General features: G+C 46.8%; 2 protein-coding genes across 2 annotated transcripts in view; one reads left to right on the top strand and one right to left on the bottom strand.

Moving 5' to 3' along the window:
• PPP2R1B (protein phosphatase 2 scaffold subunit Abeta) overlaps positions 1 to 4399 on the top strand; it is a 45608-nt gene extending 41209 nt beyond the window's left edge. The window contains exons 17-18 of the mRNA XM_074400570.1: positions 580 to 629; positions 2638 to 4399. Of these exons, the coding sequence (XP_074256671.1) occupies positions 580 to 629; positions 2638 to 2730 (143 nt within the window). The 3' untranslated portion in view covers positions 2731 to 4399. The remainder of the gene's footprint in view (positions 1 to 579; positions 630 to 2637) is intronic.
• A 2-nt stretch (positions 4400 to 4401) lies between these two features.
• The window catches only part of SIK2 (salt inducible kinase 2), a 120829-nt gene continuing 108013 nt past the window's right edge, over positions 4402 to 17217 (bottom strand). The window contains exons 10-15 of the mRNA XM_010334583.3: positions 10429 to 10657; positions 9673 to 9957; positions 9373 to 9536; positions 8525 to 8635; positions 7399 to 7490; positions 4402 to 6354 (exon numbers count right to left, since the gene is read on the bottom strand). Of these exons, the coding sequence (XP_010332885.1) occupies positions 5733 to 6354; positions 7399 to 7490; positions 8525 to 8635; positions 9373 to 9536; positions 9673 to 9957; positions 10429 to 10657 (1503 nt within the window). The 3' untranslated portion in view covers positions 4402 to 5732. The remainder of the gene's footprint in view (positions 6355 to 7398; positions 7491 to 8524; positions 8636 to 9372; positions 9537 to 9672; positions 9958 to 10428; positions 10658 to 17217) is intronic.

Raw genomic sequence — 17217 nt, 5'->3', positions numbered from 1 at the left:
TTGAGTAGAGAATAAGGTTGTAGGAACAATGTCACTTCCACCCTGTGCTTGACCAAAATGGGGGCTTTGTTTATACAGCTGTTTGCTTGTGAAAAGCGTCAGATGCTACTGAGGAAAGAGGGGAAAGAGAGGGCTTCTTGCAGAGCACCAAACCCAGAAGCCAGTCAAGCCAAGCATTTGTCCCAGCTCCTCAACTCACCAGCTGTGACCTCAGAGAAGTCACAAACTTCCAAGAGCTTTGGTTTCTTCAGCTGTGAAAAATAAGGACATTATCTCCCCCAACTCATTGTATGGAATTGTTGTGAGATTAGAAGAGATTGCTTATGAAGGTGTTTGGTAAAACTAATGTACAAATACACGCTATTGCTCCCTTGTGGGTGGGCAGGTGGAGTATCTGCCAGAACCCATCAAAGCTCTCCCTGGGTGAGTCTGCAGGCAGTGTTGCTGCCCAGTTCTCTATCTGTGCCCCAGTCTGTGCCTGAGTCTGCTGATGTGTTGAAACGTGCCCGGAGATGAGGGGTGCACCTAGGATAGCTGTCAGTCTTTTTTTTTTGAGACAGATTCTCCCTCTGTCCCCAGGCTGGAGTGCAGTGGTGCGATCTCAGCTCACTGCAACCTCCACTTCCCGGGTTCAAGCAATTCTCCTGCTTCAGCCTCCTGAGTAGCTGGGACTACAGGCGTGCACTGCCACATCTGGCTAATTTTTTCTTTCTTTCTTTTTTTTTTGTATTTTTTTTTTAAGTAGAGATGGGGCTTCACTGTGTTGGCTAGGATGGTCTTGATCTCCTGACCTTGTGATCCACCCACCTTGGCCTCCCAAAGTGCTGAGATTATAGGCGTGAGCCACCACCCCCAGCCAGCTTTAGTCTTGAGAATCAGCCAGGTTACCTTAATTGGGGGGAAAAAATGGGAAAATAAGTACGTGAGAGGCTACTGGGAGGTGAAAGTCTCCACTGTCTTTGTGCATCCGCCACCAAGAACCAGACAAGAACTCTGACATCACAGGTGCTTCAGACCACACTGTGGAACCCGCCAGGAGGGAGACAGAAACTTTAGGAAAATCTTTGTCCAGTTTAGAAACAGAGGCAGAGGATACATCGCTCTGAAGGTAAGTTTATTAAAAAACCTCCAGGTTGGGCATCGTGGCTTATACCTGTAATCCCAACACTTTGGGAGGCCAAAGTGGGTGGATCACCTGAGGTCAGGAATTCAAGACCAGCCTGGCCAACATGGTGAAACCATCTCTACTAAAAATACATAATCTAGCTGGATGCAGTGGCGCACACCTGTAGTACCAGCTACTCGAGAGGCTGAGGCAGGAGAATTGCTTGAAGCCAGGAGGCGGTTACAGTGAGTCAAGATCGCACCACCGCACTCCAGCCTGGGTAACCAAATGACACTCCATCTCGATTAAAAAAAAAAAAACAACAAAAAACCATAAGCAACAAAATGATCAAAGATCCCTACCTGTACAATGACTCCAACTTATGACCCTCCCTGATCTCCACTTTTCACCTTTGATGTCTAGGCACCGAGAGACTGAGTGGCTTGGGGTGGCTTCTGAGGAGGCAGTAGAGGCAACTGTTTAGGGGTTTCTAGTGGAGCAAAAGTCACTCAGCACCGGGGTCAGCCACTGTTCATGGGGACCAATACTGTGAAATGACACTGTGTATTGTCTCTACAGGAGGTTGAATGGGAAAAAGTTATCTGGAGTATGAATTTTCTTTAAGCCGATCGGGAGCTTAAGTGTGACTATTGGTACAGGTTTTAAAAATGTAATCCAAACGTATTTACGAGCCTGGGGCTTGACTAGAGGCTGGAGGACCCACAGAAGGAGCACCGCTCACTCACTCTGACCTTGCATCCTGAACTGCCCGCGTGGCTCAACGCTGCTCTGGTGCCCACATGCCTGGGACCCTGAGCAAGGCTGCTGCTTGTCACCTTGCCTTAGTTTCTGGTTGATCACCTAATCACTCTTGAGCTGGGAATATCCTCCCCACGTCTAACCCATGGGCAGAATTCTGTGAGCATTTCCCTGCCTTTAGGATGGATGACACTTGGTGTATGGGTGGAGGTGGGGTAGTTGGTCTCAGGAGGAGTCTCTTCCGCTGGGGCCTTCGATCAACGGGAGAGGGTAGGGGGCAGAAGAGAGGCTGATATTCTTACAGGGCGTTCCCCCTTGCTCCCCATCAAAGCACAGAGCCCCTCATTACTCCAGGGCCAGAGTCAGGAAGGGGCATGAGAGGTGAGGGCTGGCTTCAGTCCTGGGCTCCTGTCCCATTCACTGACTCCAGGACAGGTTTAAACACTTAGGAGTTCTTGATTTCTGAGGGAGAAAGGGCCACTGACTTTTTCTTTCCTAGGAGGCAAAGGTGGATGGAGAAGAGAAGGGGTTTGCTCAGATCTGCACGAACAGTTCCTGAGCCCCAGCTCCACTTCCCTGGTGGGCCCTGGTGCTCTCCCGCCCATGGATTCTGGAGGTGGTCGGTGTAGACCATCAACCTCCTCCTGTTCCCATGGTGGCAGAGGGCAGTGCAGGCAGAGTGGCGAGGGGGCAGCTGGGGATGGTTGGTGTCACTGGGAATGTGAAAGTGGACCCCCTCTTCCTGTCGGGCTAACGTGCTATTTGCCTTACAGGGGCCAGCATATCAGTTGCATGGAAATACTAGAGACACACTTGCCCAGCTGGAAATTGCAGAGCTAGTGCATTTCTCCCAGAGCAGAGACTAATACCCCTGGATTAAAACAAAGAACATAAAAAATAAAGTACCACACATATTGCACTTCTTGCCGAATGAAATTTTTACCTCACGTTCATCTCACCAGAGTCTCTTCAGAGGAGCCTGGTTTACAGGATGACGAAGCTAATGATGATGATACAGTAGTGGACACACTGCTCATGTGAAACAGACTGGAAAGCAAGTCAGTGCTTCAGAGGAGCCCTGCAGAAAGAGTGGTACTAAGCCTTCTTAGTGTTGTATTAGTACTGATGAAGAGAAAACTGCTTGGAAGCTTCCATGGGTCACTAGTTGGGGACAGGGCAGCAGATGTGATCAGACAGGGCTGAGCAAACACCTGACTGACCAACAGAACCAGTCTCCTCAGCAGCTTACATTGCAGTCAATACAGAGGGTTATGGAATTTATTGATTTCTGCTTGAAATAAATGAGATAAGCAAATAGGAGCTTACAACACAGGTTCCAGCAGGAGGGATCATGCTCTGCATCAGGCCGGTGTTCACACCACTGCCATGCCTGACGGTTCCTGATGGGCCTGGCTACTGCAGGGTGTCTCTTGATTTCTCTCTGGGTCCTTAACCTTCAAATAGCCTCTCTGCAGTCCCTCATCTGTCGGCCTAACCATTCTGCCTTAGCTCCCAGGTCTCCTGGACTAAGCAACTCATGGCATTGTTGGGGGGCAGGAGTTTATGTCAAGCCATAACTATACCATTCCTGCAGTTCTGAAATAAGCAGCCCCCACTTTCAATCTGGAAAGCATTTTAATATCGCAAATATTGCAGCAGCACTTCTGTAGCATATCTTGGGAAAATGTCTTCCTTCAGTCTAAACAAATCAAGCCCCATTTTGTAACTGGCTATTTTGCAAAGACTCAGATTAGAGATCTTAATGAAATGATCTCTTAAATGAAATCATGTTCTTTATTTCACGAAATCATCAATCTTAAGCATGAGTAGGAATAAACAACTCCCAGAAGGAGCTTAATTCATTCTTCCTGGATTTTCACTGTGTGTGATTAAATCACAAAAATGACGGTCCCCACACTACCCTTTCCCACTGACACCCAGAGTCCAACCGTGAGCACAGTGCCTCTGCAAAGCGTCCTGGCACCCATGGTGAGGGCTGGTGACCAGGCAGTCTCTGGCCAGAACAGGGACTGCTCTGGTTACCGACGCTGTTAGGGGCTGGGCTCGCATGGCCAGAATGGAACCCCTTAGGCAGGCGTCCCCAAACTTTTTACACAGGGGGCCAGTTCACTGTCCCTCAGACCGTTGGAGGGCCGCCACATACTGTGCTCCTCTCACTGACCACCAATGAAAGAGGTGCCCCTTCCTGAAGTGCGGGGGGTGGGGGGGGTGGATAAATGGCCTCAGGGGGCCGCATGCGGCCCGCAGGCCATAGTTTGGGGACGCCTGCCCTTAGGCTTTCCATGCTTCCTCACCTGCCTAGACACTAACTACAAAGAGGAAAGGCAACTTAAAGGTGTTTTCTAGATGCAGCATCAGTTAGTCTCTCTATGTGCTTTAAAGAAGATGCTTTGTGCTTAACACATTCAGCTGCTGATGGAACGAGCCATTCTGAAGGGCAGAAACCATCATTTTTAGAATTAACACTGAATTTGTAACACCTGGATGTTAACTGGCCAAATGACAAATTACTCATCACTTCTAGGGATAGCTAGCTGTAGCGTCTATTTTTCACTTACTTTGATGACTGAATTGTAAGCACTGGTTAAGTTTTATTAGTAATATAACGAGTTTGGCAGATGATCTGCTTAAATGGTTAACACATCTGTGGTTCTTTGAATATTGCTGTAATACTTGAACATTTCATTACAAGTCAAAACTTTAAGGAAATTAAGAATGCTGATTCCCACATGGTGGAAAACAAACTCTGAAGTGACTTTGGATTTAGCATTGACATAAATGGAAAACTGTTGGTTTCTACAGAAAAGAAAGAATTAAAGCATGATCTGGGGGAAAGGCACAGCACTACCACTTCACATGGGACGTAAAAGTTCATTTTTCGTGTCCTTAAAATCTCGAAGCCCTATATGAAACTGTCCAAATACACAAAGCTTAATAAACTACTAGCAACATATAGTGTAAGGTCAAAGTAGTTACTACATCGGAAAAGAGACAACAGGTATCCTGGAGACCGACTGCCCCCAAGCCAGCAGTGTCCAAGAGAGACTGCAGGAAGAGCCCGTCTTCCCTGGCCCAGGGCTGGTGCTCTTGATGCTTTCTTGAGTTTCTTGCCCCCTGCCTCCACTGTGGTGGGTTTCCTGTCAGTTCCACGGGTGACACCTTTGGAGTCCTGAGTATATTCTGATACTCGGCAACCCAGGGCACCTTCTTTAGAGGTGTGTCACCTGCTCCTGAATGGACATGAAGGTGGTCTCGGGTACCAGCTGTTATTTAGTGGCTCCGATCCACTGGTTTGTGATGGCCTTGGGTGAGAACTTGCATCAGCAGGTAAGAACTCGGGATTCAATGACGAAGCACAGCTTTCCTTGATTCCTTGTGCACCCGATCTCCTGATGTCTTCTTGATTTGCCTTATAGTAGTATGTTGTTGCTCACCTTCAGTGAAAAATATATTGCCATTTTTCCCCCATATATATGCCATAGCACACACCTTTTCTGCTTTCACCAAGGTTGCCCTTGATGATAAACTGATGTGATCCGGCATAAAACCTGGGTCTGAATGTCTTCTTAGGAACAGTGCCTCCCTTGAGAGCTTGCTCCACTTGACATTAGGGCATGAACCTCAGCCTACAACTATGTTCCAGCACTTGCCACAGAAAACTTTGTGGTGGGGCAGAACCAGGAGGAAGCAACATCCACCCCAGCCAGGCCCTCTGATTCCATTGGGTGACTTGATTTCTCCCGTTAGGGAGAGGGCAAGAAAATAAGCTTTAAATTGAAAAGGCTGGAATAAAAATAGAAACATACACTCTTCCGTCACCTGACCCACCTCACTTCCTGTGCTGAGACTAATTCACCAGGACATACCCGTTGTGTTGTGGATCCACAGCATCTAGCATTTCACAATCAAAGAGTCCAGGTATCTCAGAGAGGGCTAGTGGGTTGTAGCTGGAGGGGGCCTCTTGCAGTCCTGGGCTTCTGGGACAGTCTGGCCCCGTGAGGTCGCTCTGCTGGGCTCCATCCACAGGATACTGACAGGGAGCGGGATAGTCTGGCGCAGGGGAAGCAGCGCTTGGCAGCTCGCAAGTCTGATAGGAGAACTGTAAGGGGGCTGGGGCGGCTCCTGGCTGTCGTGGTGGTGGCGGTGGTGGTGGCGGTGGTGGCTGCTGCTGCTGTAGCTGTGTGGGCAGCGGAGGAGCAGCCCGGGGACCTGAAGTGGAGGGCAGAGGCTGAAGTTGCATCTCCTGGTACTGGCTGAGGAAAGGGCTGTATTGCATCTGCTCAGAGGAAGGCTCCAGGACCGGGCTCAGGCTGAATGGTGGGGCCTGCTGAGAAGGCGGTGGAGTCTCCTGGCGGGGAAGGGGCAGCTGCTGACTTGGCTGTGGGTAGGAGCTCTCTGCTATCTGCATCTGATTAAAATATGCCTGCAGTTGAGACTGCTTCTGGAGAAAGAGTCGCTTCTGCTGGAGCCTAAATTGGTAATATCAAAGGAAAGAATTTTAAGTCTTCTCAAGTGATGGCAATTTCTTTTTTTTCTTTCTTTTTTTTTTTTTTTGAGACGGAGTTTCGCTCGTTACCCAGGCTGGAGTGCAATGGCGCGATCTTGGCTCACCGCAACCTCCGCCTCCTGGGTTCAGGCAATTCTCCTGCCTCAGCCTCCTGAAGCTGGGATTACAGGCACGTGCCACCATGCCCAGCTAATTTTTTGTATTTTTAGTAGAGACGGGGTTTCACCATGTTGACCAGGTTGGTCTCGATCTCTCGACCTCGTGATCCACCCACCTCGGCCTCCCAAAGTGCTGGGATTACAGGCTTGAGCCACCGCGCCCGGCCAAGTGATGGCAATTTTAATGCAAATGCAATACCAGTCACTAGCTTCAGTCCTCTACTTAGGTGTCTTTTTCTCATGTCAGCAAAAACAACTGGGAATGGGAACCCATTGTGTTGAGTTTCCTTAAACCTAATCTCATTTTCTGTCCCCCAGTTCTGATGCTCCTTCCCGTGCTAATGTGAGCAGAAATGCATTTTCTCCAACTCCAAATTTTTCTCTTTATACAATGAGAGGGTGATTTCCCTTCTGGAGAGGCTGGAAGGGGAGAGAATCATACAGTGTCTGCAGTTGATGGACTGATTAGGGTAGCTCTACCTTGGCCAAGCTCCTCCTACTAGCGAGGCCCATGGCACACATGACAGTAAGGAGGACAGAAGGCTCCTCTGCCACCTACCCCACCTCCGTGGCTCTGGGCCACTGATTGTGAAAGCTTGGGGCTAGTCATACCCCAAAGAGGAAATGCCAGAAGAAAAGGAAAACAAAATACACCATAGGGCTGCCACTGCCTGACGGGCCGTCCTCCTTGGATGCTGAGATATCCTCTGAGTAATCATGCTCGTGGCAGATGCGGAAAACCTATTTTCTTAGTAGTGGCGAATGTGAGAGGGAAAGGACAACATGTTCAGCATTCTCAAGGCTTCCAGAAAAGGAAGCAAATTCTTTGGCCAAAGCCCCCTTCTCACCTGTGTTCCTGCAGCTGCTGCTCAAGGCTCCGTGGTGGTTCTTTGCAATAAAGCTGACAGGTGTTCTGCGCCTTTGACAGAAGGCCGGGCTTCTGGAAGAGCAGAAAAACAACACGTGTGACATGTGCTGTCACCTAGGATGCTGTCATCAGATGTGCTTCTGCCTGCAGGATGAATCCAACTGTATTCTGCAAAATCCACATGGGGGAAGGGACTGACATTTGCTCCAAGACCCTGAAAGAGCATTGGGCCAGCAGGCCTGGGCCATCTCAGATCTCACCTACTTCACTATCCACTCTATTTCCAAAAGTCCACTAGGACTATGAGGCTCATGGACATTAAAAAGCAATGAGGAAGGTGGAGTTAGATCTCGAAAGCCTCAGTACCCACTGAATGAATGATTCATTCTTTACAAGATCTATGCTTTATCACTTTTTTTTTTTTTTTTTTTTTTTTTAGACGGAGTTTCGCTCTTGTTACCCAGGCTGGAGTGCAATGGCACGATCTCGGCTCACCGCAACCTCCGCCTCCTGGGTTCAGGCAATTCTCCTGCCTCAGCCTCCTGAGTAGCTGGGATTATAGGCACGCGCCACCATGCCCAGCTAATTTTTTGTATTTTTAGTAGAGACGGGGTTTCACCATGTTGACCAGGTTGGTCTCGATCTCTCGACCTTGTGATCCACCCGCCTCGGCCTCCCAAAGTGCTGGGATTACAGGCTTGAGCCACCGCGCCCGGCCGCTTTATCACTTTTTAAGATTTTTATGCACCAACATAGAAAACCCATGCAGAAATTTTGCAGACTTAAGATTTTCATTTTATTTATTACTCATTAAGGGGAATATAATTAGAGACAAAGAAGCCAGGTCTCCCGTTCCTACCTGTCAGTGGCATATCCCTTCATGGGGCCTGAGGACAAAGCCTTTCTGCCTTTTCCACTACCAACACAGAGCATAAGGCTGAATCTGCATGTTTCCAGAAACTACAAGTACAGAGTCAAACCTACTTGCCTATAAGGAATCAAGCAGCTACCCTAAATAAATGCCAGGCAAAACAGGTTTCTGTTTTGCTGAAGGACAGATTCTGGATAAGCAGAGTGAGGTGGACTTGCAAGAAGAAGGACCCCACCTGGAGTCTGTGCTGCAGGAACTGGGTCTCCAGGCTCTGCCGTGGGGACAGCTGAGGATGTACGCTGGCAGGGAGAGTGGAGACGCTTTCCTGCTGCTGAGAAACTTCCTCCTGAGGAGCAAGGGGGTGGAAACAGTTTTCAATTCCCCATGGGGAAAAATGTCTCAGTTCTTAGCTGAAGCACCTTTGCAAATGTCCAAGAGGAATCCCAACTCCCTAAGACATAATACTCAAAGCTTTTACAGAGCCAGCAGGCTAAGGGCTTGTTACTCTGCAGAACATTCATGCATGTATTACCTCTAGTTAACAATTACCTAGTCAGTACTAGAGCAAAGGCTCTTGGTGTCGCCAGGAGGCCATTGCCTTCATGTGGGCCTTGAACTATAATCCTCTTGGATGCACTGAAAATAGGCTCAAAATAAAACCAGATAAGTAGCAGTATTGTATTTTTAGTCTGAATAATCCACTTGTAATATTTACTAAAGTAATACCACAGCAAAAGTAGTGGTGAGAAGCTTCTCATTTGAGTGCAGTTCATTATTCTTCATTTGTGCATGTGTGGCGGGGACAGGGGAGTTCAAGGGCGACTGTAAGAGGTCACTCATCTATACTCTGCCCTGTGAGCCAAAAACAGCTTGAGAGTTTCCAGGCCTCCATGTGGTATCAAACACTTGGGAGCGGCAAGGATAGGTTGAACCTGTCCACTGACCAAAGGAGCTGTGGGTTTCCCAAAAGAACCTGTTTGCTCCAGGACTGGAGGAAATCCTCTAATTGAAAGTGACCATCTTCAGGACAAACTCACACCTCATCCTCACAGAGCCATCAAGGAAAGGGCCCAAGGTACCCACCTGAGGGCAGCTGCTAGCAAGGTCCTGGAGCTGAGGAGCTGCTGGTGCCAGGTTAGGGTCTGCCTCTGGTCCTATTTGTTCATACAGCAGCTGCACTTTGTTCAACTCTAGAATTCCTTTGGTTCTAGCCAGATTCTGAAGATGTTGTCTAAATGCTACAATTCCTGAAAGAAAGTACAAAGATCAAACAGTTTAAATAAAATACAAGGCCTTTCAGTGATCTTAGGTGATCACACCAACAAGGCAAGAAACCCTCCTCCTACGACACAAGTTTCAAAACGCAGAGGAGGAAGTGCTCACCTTGGGTGAGGGAGGTATCTGATGCTCTGCGGCCCTCTCTGAAGCTCACTGGAGACCTGTTGTGGACCTCTCGTTTCTGGGAGCTCAGAGCCTGCATGGCTGGGTTGGTAGGTCTCAGGCTTATGAAGGGAGATGTCATGCGGGGTGAGGACTGATTGGCTAACATGATGTCCTTAAGGGAAGGGTTATCCTCCGGGAAGTTCAGGTCCGTCTGAACAGATCCCATATCATACTCAGAGTCCACACTGTCAAGGGAGGGGCTGTCGTTCATGGAGAAAATTTTCCCTTTAAGAGAAAACAGAACAGATAAAACCAACAGCAATAGTATCTTCTTGGAACACAGGGTACAAAGCATAACCAGCTTGAGTCTTGACAATTACCATGTCCTTAATCTCTAATCAAAACATCTTTCCAGAGCCTTTTTAACTGGCCAACTCAGTCATCTTCAAGTTTAGTGGGGAAAATACTCCAGAAGTGGCATCTGTAAGATCTCTGCCACTCCAAAAGAGCAGAGTCCCTGATGAATCATACAGCACCCAGATGAGTCCTGGGGGCTACGGGAACCAACTCGGATATTTCAATCACCTTTGATAGCTGCTGCCAGACTGGGCCTGCTACGCCTGCTGAATCTGCTCCATAAAGGAATAAACTATCGACTCAATTCTAGGAGTTGGCTGGCATCATGACCACTTGTTGGTGATTGGAGTATGAGATGACGCCATGAAGACTCAACCTGGTGTTGCCTCTCTACTGTACCTGCCCCAGGCATCACGACCAGTTGATTGGTCACTTCTGACAGAGTATGCCGTCTCTGCCCACTGCGCGTGGACTGAAATGCCTCGAAGGCATGAGTGGGGTCTTCCTCGGCCTCTCCTTCTGTCTCCAGCCCTTCGTCAATGGAGGTCTCCATCATGTTGCTGGGCAGTGACTGGCATCCCTTCCGTACCAGGACAGGAGGCACAGGGTCAAGCAGACAGCCATTTACCTACACGCCAGGAGAGAGGAAACTCAGTTTCCGCACCACTGAGACACAAAAATCCAGAGAGGAAAACATGTCAAGACTTGTGGCAAACTAGAAATTAAGTAAAATATTTTAAAATGCGCGTTTGTTATGAATGACAACACACAGATTAGAAGTGAAGGCAAGTCAACTGCAGGACTCAGAGACAGAAGCCCATTATGATCTGAACTGGCACTGCTGCCCAGGTTTCTCTGAGTCATCATTACAACAATAAACAACTTTTTTAGTGGTTTCCAGAAGAACAGGGGTATATTAGTTTGAGGCCTACCAGCTTTTTTTTTTTTTTTTTTTTTTTTTAAAATAAGGGAAATGAAGAGAGGAAAAATGAGATTTTTTTTTTTTTTTTTTTTTTTTATGAGAGGGAGTTTCGCTCTTGTTACCCAGGCTGGAGTGCAATGGCGCGATCTCGGCTCACCGCAACCTCCGCCTCCTGGGTTCAGGCAATTCTCCTGCCTCAGCCTCCTGAGTAGCTGGGATTACAGGCACGCACTACCATGCCCAGCTCATTTTTTGTATTTTTGGTAGAGACGGGGTTTCACCATGTTGACCAGGATGGTCTCGATCTCTTGACCTCGTGATCCACCCGCCTCGGCCTCCCAAAGTGCTGGGATTACAGGCTTGAGCCACCGCGCCCGGCCGATTTTTTTTTTTTTTTAACTACATGGCTCATTGCTAAAAAAAAAGGGGTAGTCACCAACATTCTTCTGTTTTTCAACTATAAGCATACTGGAAGGTTTTAGAAATACTTTTATGTTCATAATTTAAGTGCCTGTCCATTTGATTTAGATTTAGTCTTTAATTGGTTCTATGTGCCTGAGGAATGGAAAGTAAAAATTCTATACAGACTGATACCACAAAAAGGATTGAAAAAAAATTCAAATGGCAGACAGCCAAAGCCTTTCATTGTAGAGTAACAAATGGCTCACTGGCCCAAAATTCCAGCAGAGGCTAATAAGGCCCGGTGCACTGAATTCTCTCTCCTCCAGCAACACACACGTTATCAATGGTTCCTATCCCACAGGGGTGAGCGCAGCACAGCCCCTCCTAAGCACTCGCCCTTCCCGTGCAGTTGCCATGCAAACCGCCTAATGGAAGGCACAACAGGAAAGGGGGTGGGGTTGTGGTTGCAAGTTCTGGCTGGTAAAAGCCCCTGTGAGGAGGTAATTATTTACCTCATTACCTTAACTATTCCCCCATGGAAATCAATCCATTTTCTCCTATGAATAGCTGCTCAGGAACAGCCAGTCATAAGACATTCAGTTCTAAGCAGCACTTTCACCTGGAAAACACTGGGTAGAGCTATTGTTTCCTTTGGAAGCAGAAGAAGCTCATGTATGTGAGAGGGGGCATGGGGTTTCCCTTTGCCAGACACACAGGAAACTTTCCTCTTATGGCAGCCAATCTGAAGGCACTGCAAGGCCCTTTATTTGGAGGAGACTTGGGTGACTCAGATCTTTGTTTGCTGCAGGGAGGGGAGGGTTATTCCATAACATCCGTTCTGGGCTCTAGCCCTCACTTGGGTAAGGTGGCTAATGCATTACAGGGTTTTAAAGCGATAAGCAGTCATTTAAGAGGAAGAATGGCAAATGCTTCCTTCCCAGACTGGCCAACCTTCCCCATGGCAGCAGAAAGCAAAACTCTGAAACTTGGCCAACAACTCTTACTCTTTCCTTGGTCCTTCCCCAGATAAACTTTCCTTTTTGACTAAACTTAATAGTTTCCCTAGAATAAAGAACGGCTATTTGAGAACTTATATTCATACTTCTAAGCTCCGTAACTGTCTACTAATATAATTTTCTAAAACTAGCCAAGAATGGTTTAGAAATGAATAAACTAACAGAGAAAAGATCATTAAGTCATTATCTACTGAGCATCCTTACACTTACAGCCTCCATCAAAATTTTACCACACATTTCTTACAGGATAAGCCATACAAGCAGGTTCTTTTTTCCCCGCATTCTTCCACTTTTAACTTCCAGGGTCTATCTGCAGGATGTGCAGGTTTGTTACACAGGTAAATGTGTGCCATGGTGGTTTGCTGCACAGATCAACCCATCACCTAGGTAATTAAGCCCCGCAGGCATTAGCTATTTTTCCTGATGCTCTCCCTCCCCCACCCCCCCAAACAGGCCCCAGTTTGTGTTGTTCCCCTCCATGTGTCCATTCAGCTCCCACCTACATGTGAGAACATGTGGTGTTTGGTTTTCTGTTCCTGCATTAGTTTACTGACAGCTTCCAGCTCCATCCATGTCCCTGCAAAGGACATGATCTCATTCCTTTCTATGGCTGCATAGTATTCCATGGTGTATATGTACCACATTTTCTTTACCCAGTCTACCATTGATGAGCATTTGAATTGACTCCATGTTTTTGCTCTTGTGAGTAGTGCTGCAACGAACGACTTGTGCATGTATCTTTATAACAGAATGATTTATATTCCTTTGGGTATATACCCAGTAATGGGACTGCTGGGTCAAATGGGATTTCTGCTTTTAGATCTTTGAGGAATTGCCACACTGTCTTCCACAATGAGTGAACTAATTTACACTCCCACCAACAGTGTAAAAGTGTTCCTTTCTCTCTGTAACCAGGCCAGTATCTGTTGTTCTTGACTTTTTAATAGTCGTCATTCTGACTGGAGTGAGATGGTATCTCATTGTGGTTTTGATTTGCATTTCTCTAATGATCAGTGATGTTAAGCTTTTTTTCATGTTTGTTGCCTGCACAGTGTCTTCTTTTCATAAGTGTCTGTTTATGTCCTCTGCCCACTTTTTAATGGGGTTGTTTGCTTTTTTCTTGTAAATTTGTTTAAGTTCTTTATAGACTCTGGGATTAGCCCTTTGTTAGATAGATAGATTGAAAACACGTTCTCTCATTCTGTCAGCTGGCTGTTCAGTGTTTCTCTTCAAGCAGGTTTTTTTTCCTTAATATTTTTACTGAGTCACTCAAAACACCCAGCAGTACCCCTCAATTTATGGTTTTACTTAAAATTGTCAGTTTATACATTTATTTTCTCATCTAGACTACAAGAGGAATTTTTGTTACAAAATGTTTGCTGAATTCAATTTTATCCTCTGACAGCTAGAAAACAATGACCTGATTTTTCATTTATCTGATTTTTCTCTTTTTCTTTTTTTTGTGAGACAGAGTCTTGCTCTGTCACCCGGCTGGAGTGCAGTGGCACAATCTCGACTCACTGCAACCTCCACTTCCCGTGTTCAAGTGATTCTCCTGCCTCAGCCTCCTGAGTAGCTGGGATTACAGGCATGTACCACCATGCCCAGCTAATTTTTAGTTGAGTTGGGGTTTGCTGTGTTGCCCAAGCTGGTCTCAAACTCCTGACCTCAGGTGATCCCCAGCCTCCCAAAATGCTGGGATTACAGGCATGAGCTACTGTGCCCTGCCAGATGTATATCCTTTTCACACCTTATGTGTACTACCTTTGTCGTAAAAAAGTTATTAAAAAATGTAAGTAGACAAGAAACACCTCCACTATACCTGCATTTTAAGGGTTTACCCTCACACTTCCCTTCTGCTATTCAGCTATGAAGGGGGTAATCTGGAAAATCCTTTCATTATAGTTCTAATAAAAATGCTAAAAATGGGCTGGGGGTGGTGGCTCACACCTGCAATCCCAGCACTTTGGGAGGCCGAGGCAGGCAGATCACCTGAGGTCAGGAGTTTGAGACTAGCTTGGGCAACATGGCAAAACCCTGTCTCTACTAAAAGTACAAAACTTAGCCCGGTGTGGTGGTGGGCACCTGTAATCCTAACTACTCAGGAAGCTGAGGCAGGAGAATCACTTGAACCCAGGGGGCGGGAGGTTGCAGTGGGCCGAGATTGAGTCATTGCACTCCAGCCTGGGTGACAAGAGTGAGACCCTTGTCTCAAAAAAAAAAAAAAGCTAAAAATGACTCCTGTGTGTGTATATGTGTGTATAAAAAATTCATTGTTTCGAGGAAAAAAAAAACCACTCAAAGGAGAAAGATTTATTCTGCAGGGTTTATGCATCTGCCCTCCCATATGGCCATGTCACCTGTGGATCTCAGTTCCTGTTTGGAGTGCCTGATCAACCATTCTTACCTAGAGTTGGGCGACTATCTCAGAAAGGCACTATTTTTTTTTGAAACTGCAAACCAAAGTTTCCATTCAGACTCTCTAAGGGATTTTACTGACAGTTTTAAGCACTGAAGGTTTCTGGGAGGAAAGGAGAGCTGAAGTCTCTTTGAGATGCACAATACCTGTCCTCAGTTGAAAGGAGAAATGACATGCAGCTATGAGGCATCAATCAGAAAACAACAAATGGGTGTTACAGTAAATGCATAGGAAGCAGTATCAATAAAAATGGAACCATGTCTCTATTCTGACAGTTTTTCTGTGTGTGCATGTACTTATTTATGGGCCCCGAGAAAGAGATCCTAGGGAGGGAAGAGGGACAAGCAGTTTTGCTGACATAAATAAAACAGTCCACAAAGAAGCCCGGAGAATGTCTATGGCCTGGCTGAGTGCCAGCATGGCATTGCCTGTGTGGGTGGCCAGCTCCAGCGTGGCATTGCTCTTCCTACAAATGCACATATACCATCTAGCTCTTGTGTATATCTTTTGCAAAATCATTCATTTCCTGCCTGTTTCCTGGCTATGGTAACAATCACAAGCTTTAAAAATAGCTTGCCCTATATAATACAGCAGTCAGTGCCCAATCTGTGTTTTAGGCCTGATGCCCTCACACACAGGCCTTCAGTCAACAGCATTTTAATTCTTTTGAGGGAATTATATCTTTAAAATCAATGAATGACACTGCCCAAATTTATGTCTAAATTTCCGAGTGGGACTGTAGTAGCAACCACAGGCAGGGAAGAAAGACAGCCTCTAGGCAGTGGACTTGTGTTCAGGGGCCCAGATGCTAAATCCTCGTGGTCAACAACTTGCTCCACATCGGCTTGTGGCAGCCTCGCACCGAGCTGCCTGCTGCGGGCGACACCTGGCTGAACTCATGGTCAGCCTTCTTGACTCTGCCCTGCCTTTAGTTCCCCATTCCTTTCACCCTCCATCTAGGCTAAAAATCTTGTTATTGGTTTGGACTTCTCCCTAGACCTCAATATTCTATCAGAAATGAGACAGCATCTCATTTCTGTCATCCCCTCCCCTCTGGGTTCATGGCCATATCATCCTAGTTCAGGCCCCATCACCTCCCTTCTGGACACACGCTCTAACTTGTCTTCCTGGTCACCAGTCTCTCTCGTGCTCCGGTGCACACAGTGTGATTTGCAGGCTGATTTTCTGGTGTGCAACATGGATCACAGAGCTTCCTTGCTCAAATATCTTCAACAGTCTCCTGCTACGCTAACAATTGGTCCTTCAGTTGTTTCAACTGATACTGAAACCTATCCCCACATTGAAAGCACTCGCTTAGAGAAAACATCTAAATTTCTTGGCTTGCCATTCAATGCTAACCTCTTTCATCTTTATTTCACACAGCTTCCCAGCATATGCCCTTTCCACAGACCATCTGAACCCCCCACTACGGAGATGGACTTAGGCTTCCCTAGTACTTGCTTTTATTAGTTTTGCCTCTACTGTAGACATCATGCCACATCCCCAGTTTCTAATCACCATCCTGGTAAGAGGCACCATACCTGCCTCTTAATTCCCAGTTCTGACAGTTAACCTGGACTTTCCTGATCAAACAGCTAAAAGCAACTTGCCCTGCCTCGTTCTGGTCTCATTCTGATTTATACTTCCTTAAGGGAATGATCATAATATATATATATGTATCTTTTTCTTTTTCTTTCTTTTTTTTTTTTTTTTTGAGACGGAGTTTCGCCCTTGTTACCCAGGCTGGAGTGCAATGGCGCGATCTCGGCTCACCGCAACCTCTGCCTCCTGGGGTCAGGCAGTTCTCCTGCCTCAGCCTCCTGAGTAGCTGGGATTACAGGCATGCGCCACCATGCCCAGCTAATTTTTTGCACTTTTTAGTAGAGACGGGGTTTCACCATGTTGACCAGGATGGTCTCGATCTCTCGACCTCGTGATCCACCTGCCTCGGCCTCCCAAAGTGCTGGGATTACAGGCTTGAGCCACCGCGCCCGGCTTATATCTTTTTCTTTAGACAGAGTCTTGCTCTTGTTGCCCAGGCTACGGTACAATGGCATGATCTCGGCTCACTGCAACCTCTGCCTCCCAGGTTCAAGCGATTCTCCTGCCTTAGCCTCCCGAGTAGCTGGGATTACAAGCGCCTGCTACCATGCCCGGCTAATTTATGTATTTTTATCAGAGACAGGGTTTCACCATATTGGCCAGGCTGGTCTTGAACTCCTGACCTCGTGATTCACCTACCTTGGTCTCTCAAAGTGCTGAGATTACAGGCGTGAGCCACTGCACCTGGCCCAGCACACTAACTTTTAAATATTTCCAAACTGGCCCATCATTTTGTACCTAAAGTATTCTAAGCAGAAGATAGGCAATAGTAATCAAATAGACAAAGCCCAATTTGGCATGAAAGTTAATTTTTTGTTTTCAGAATT

Source organism: Saimiri boliviensis, chromosome 6 (genome assembly GCF_048565385.1).
Source record: "Saimiri boliviensis isolate mSaiBol1 chromosome 6, mSaiBol1.pri, whole genome shotgun sequence".
Taxonomy (NCBI): Eukaryota; Metazoa; Chordata; class Mammalia; order Primates; family Cebidae; genus Saimiri; species Saimiri boliviensis.
This window is presented reverse-complemented; position numbering and strand designations above follow the sequence as displayed.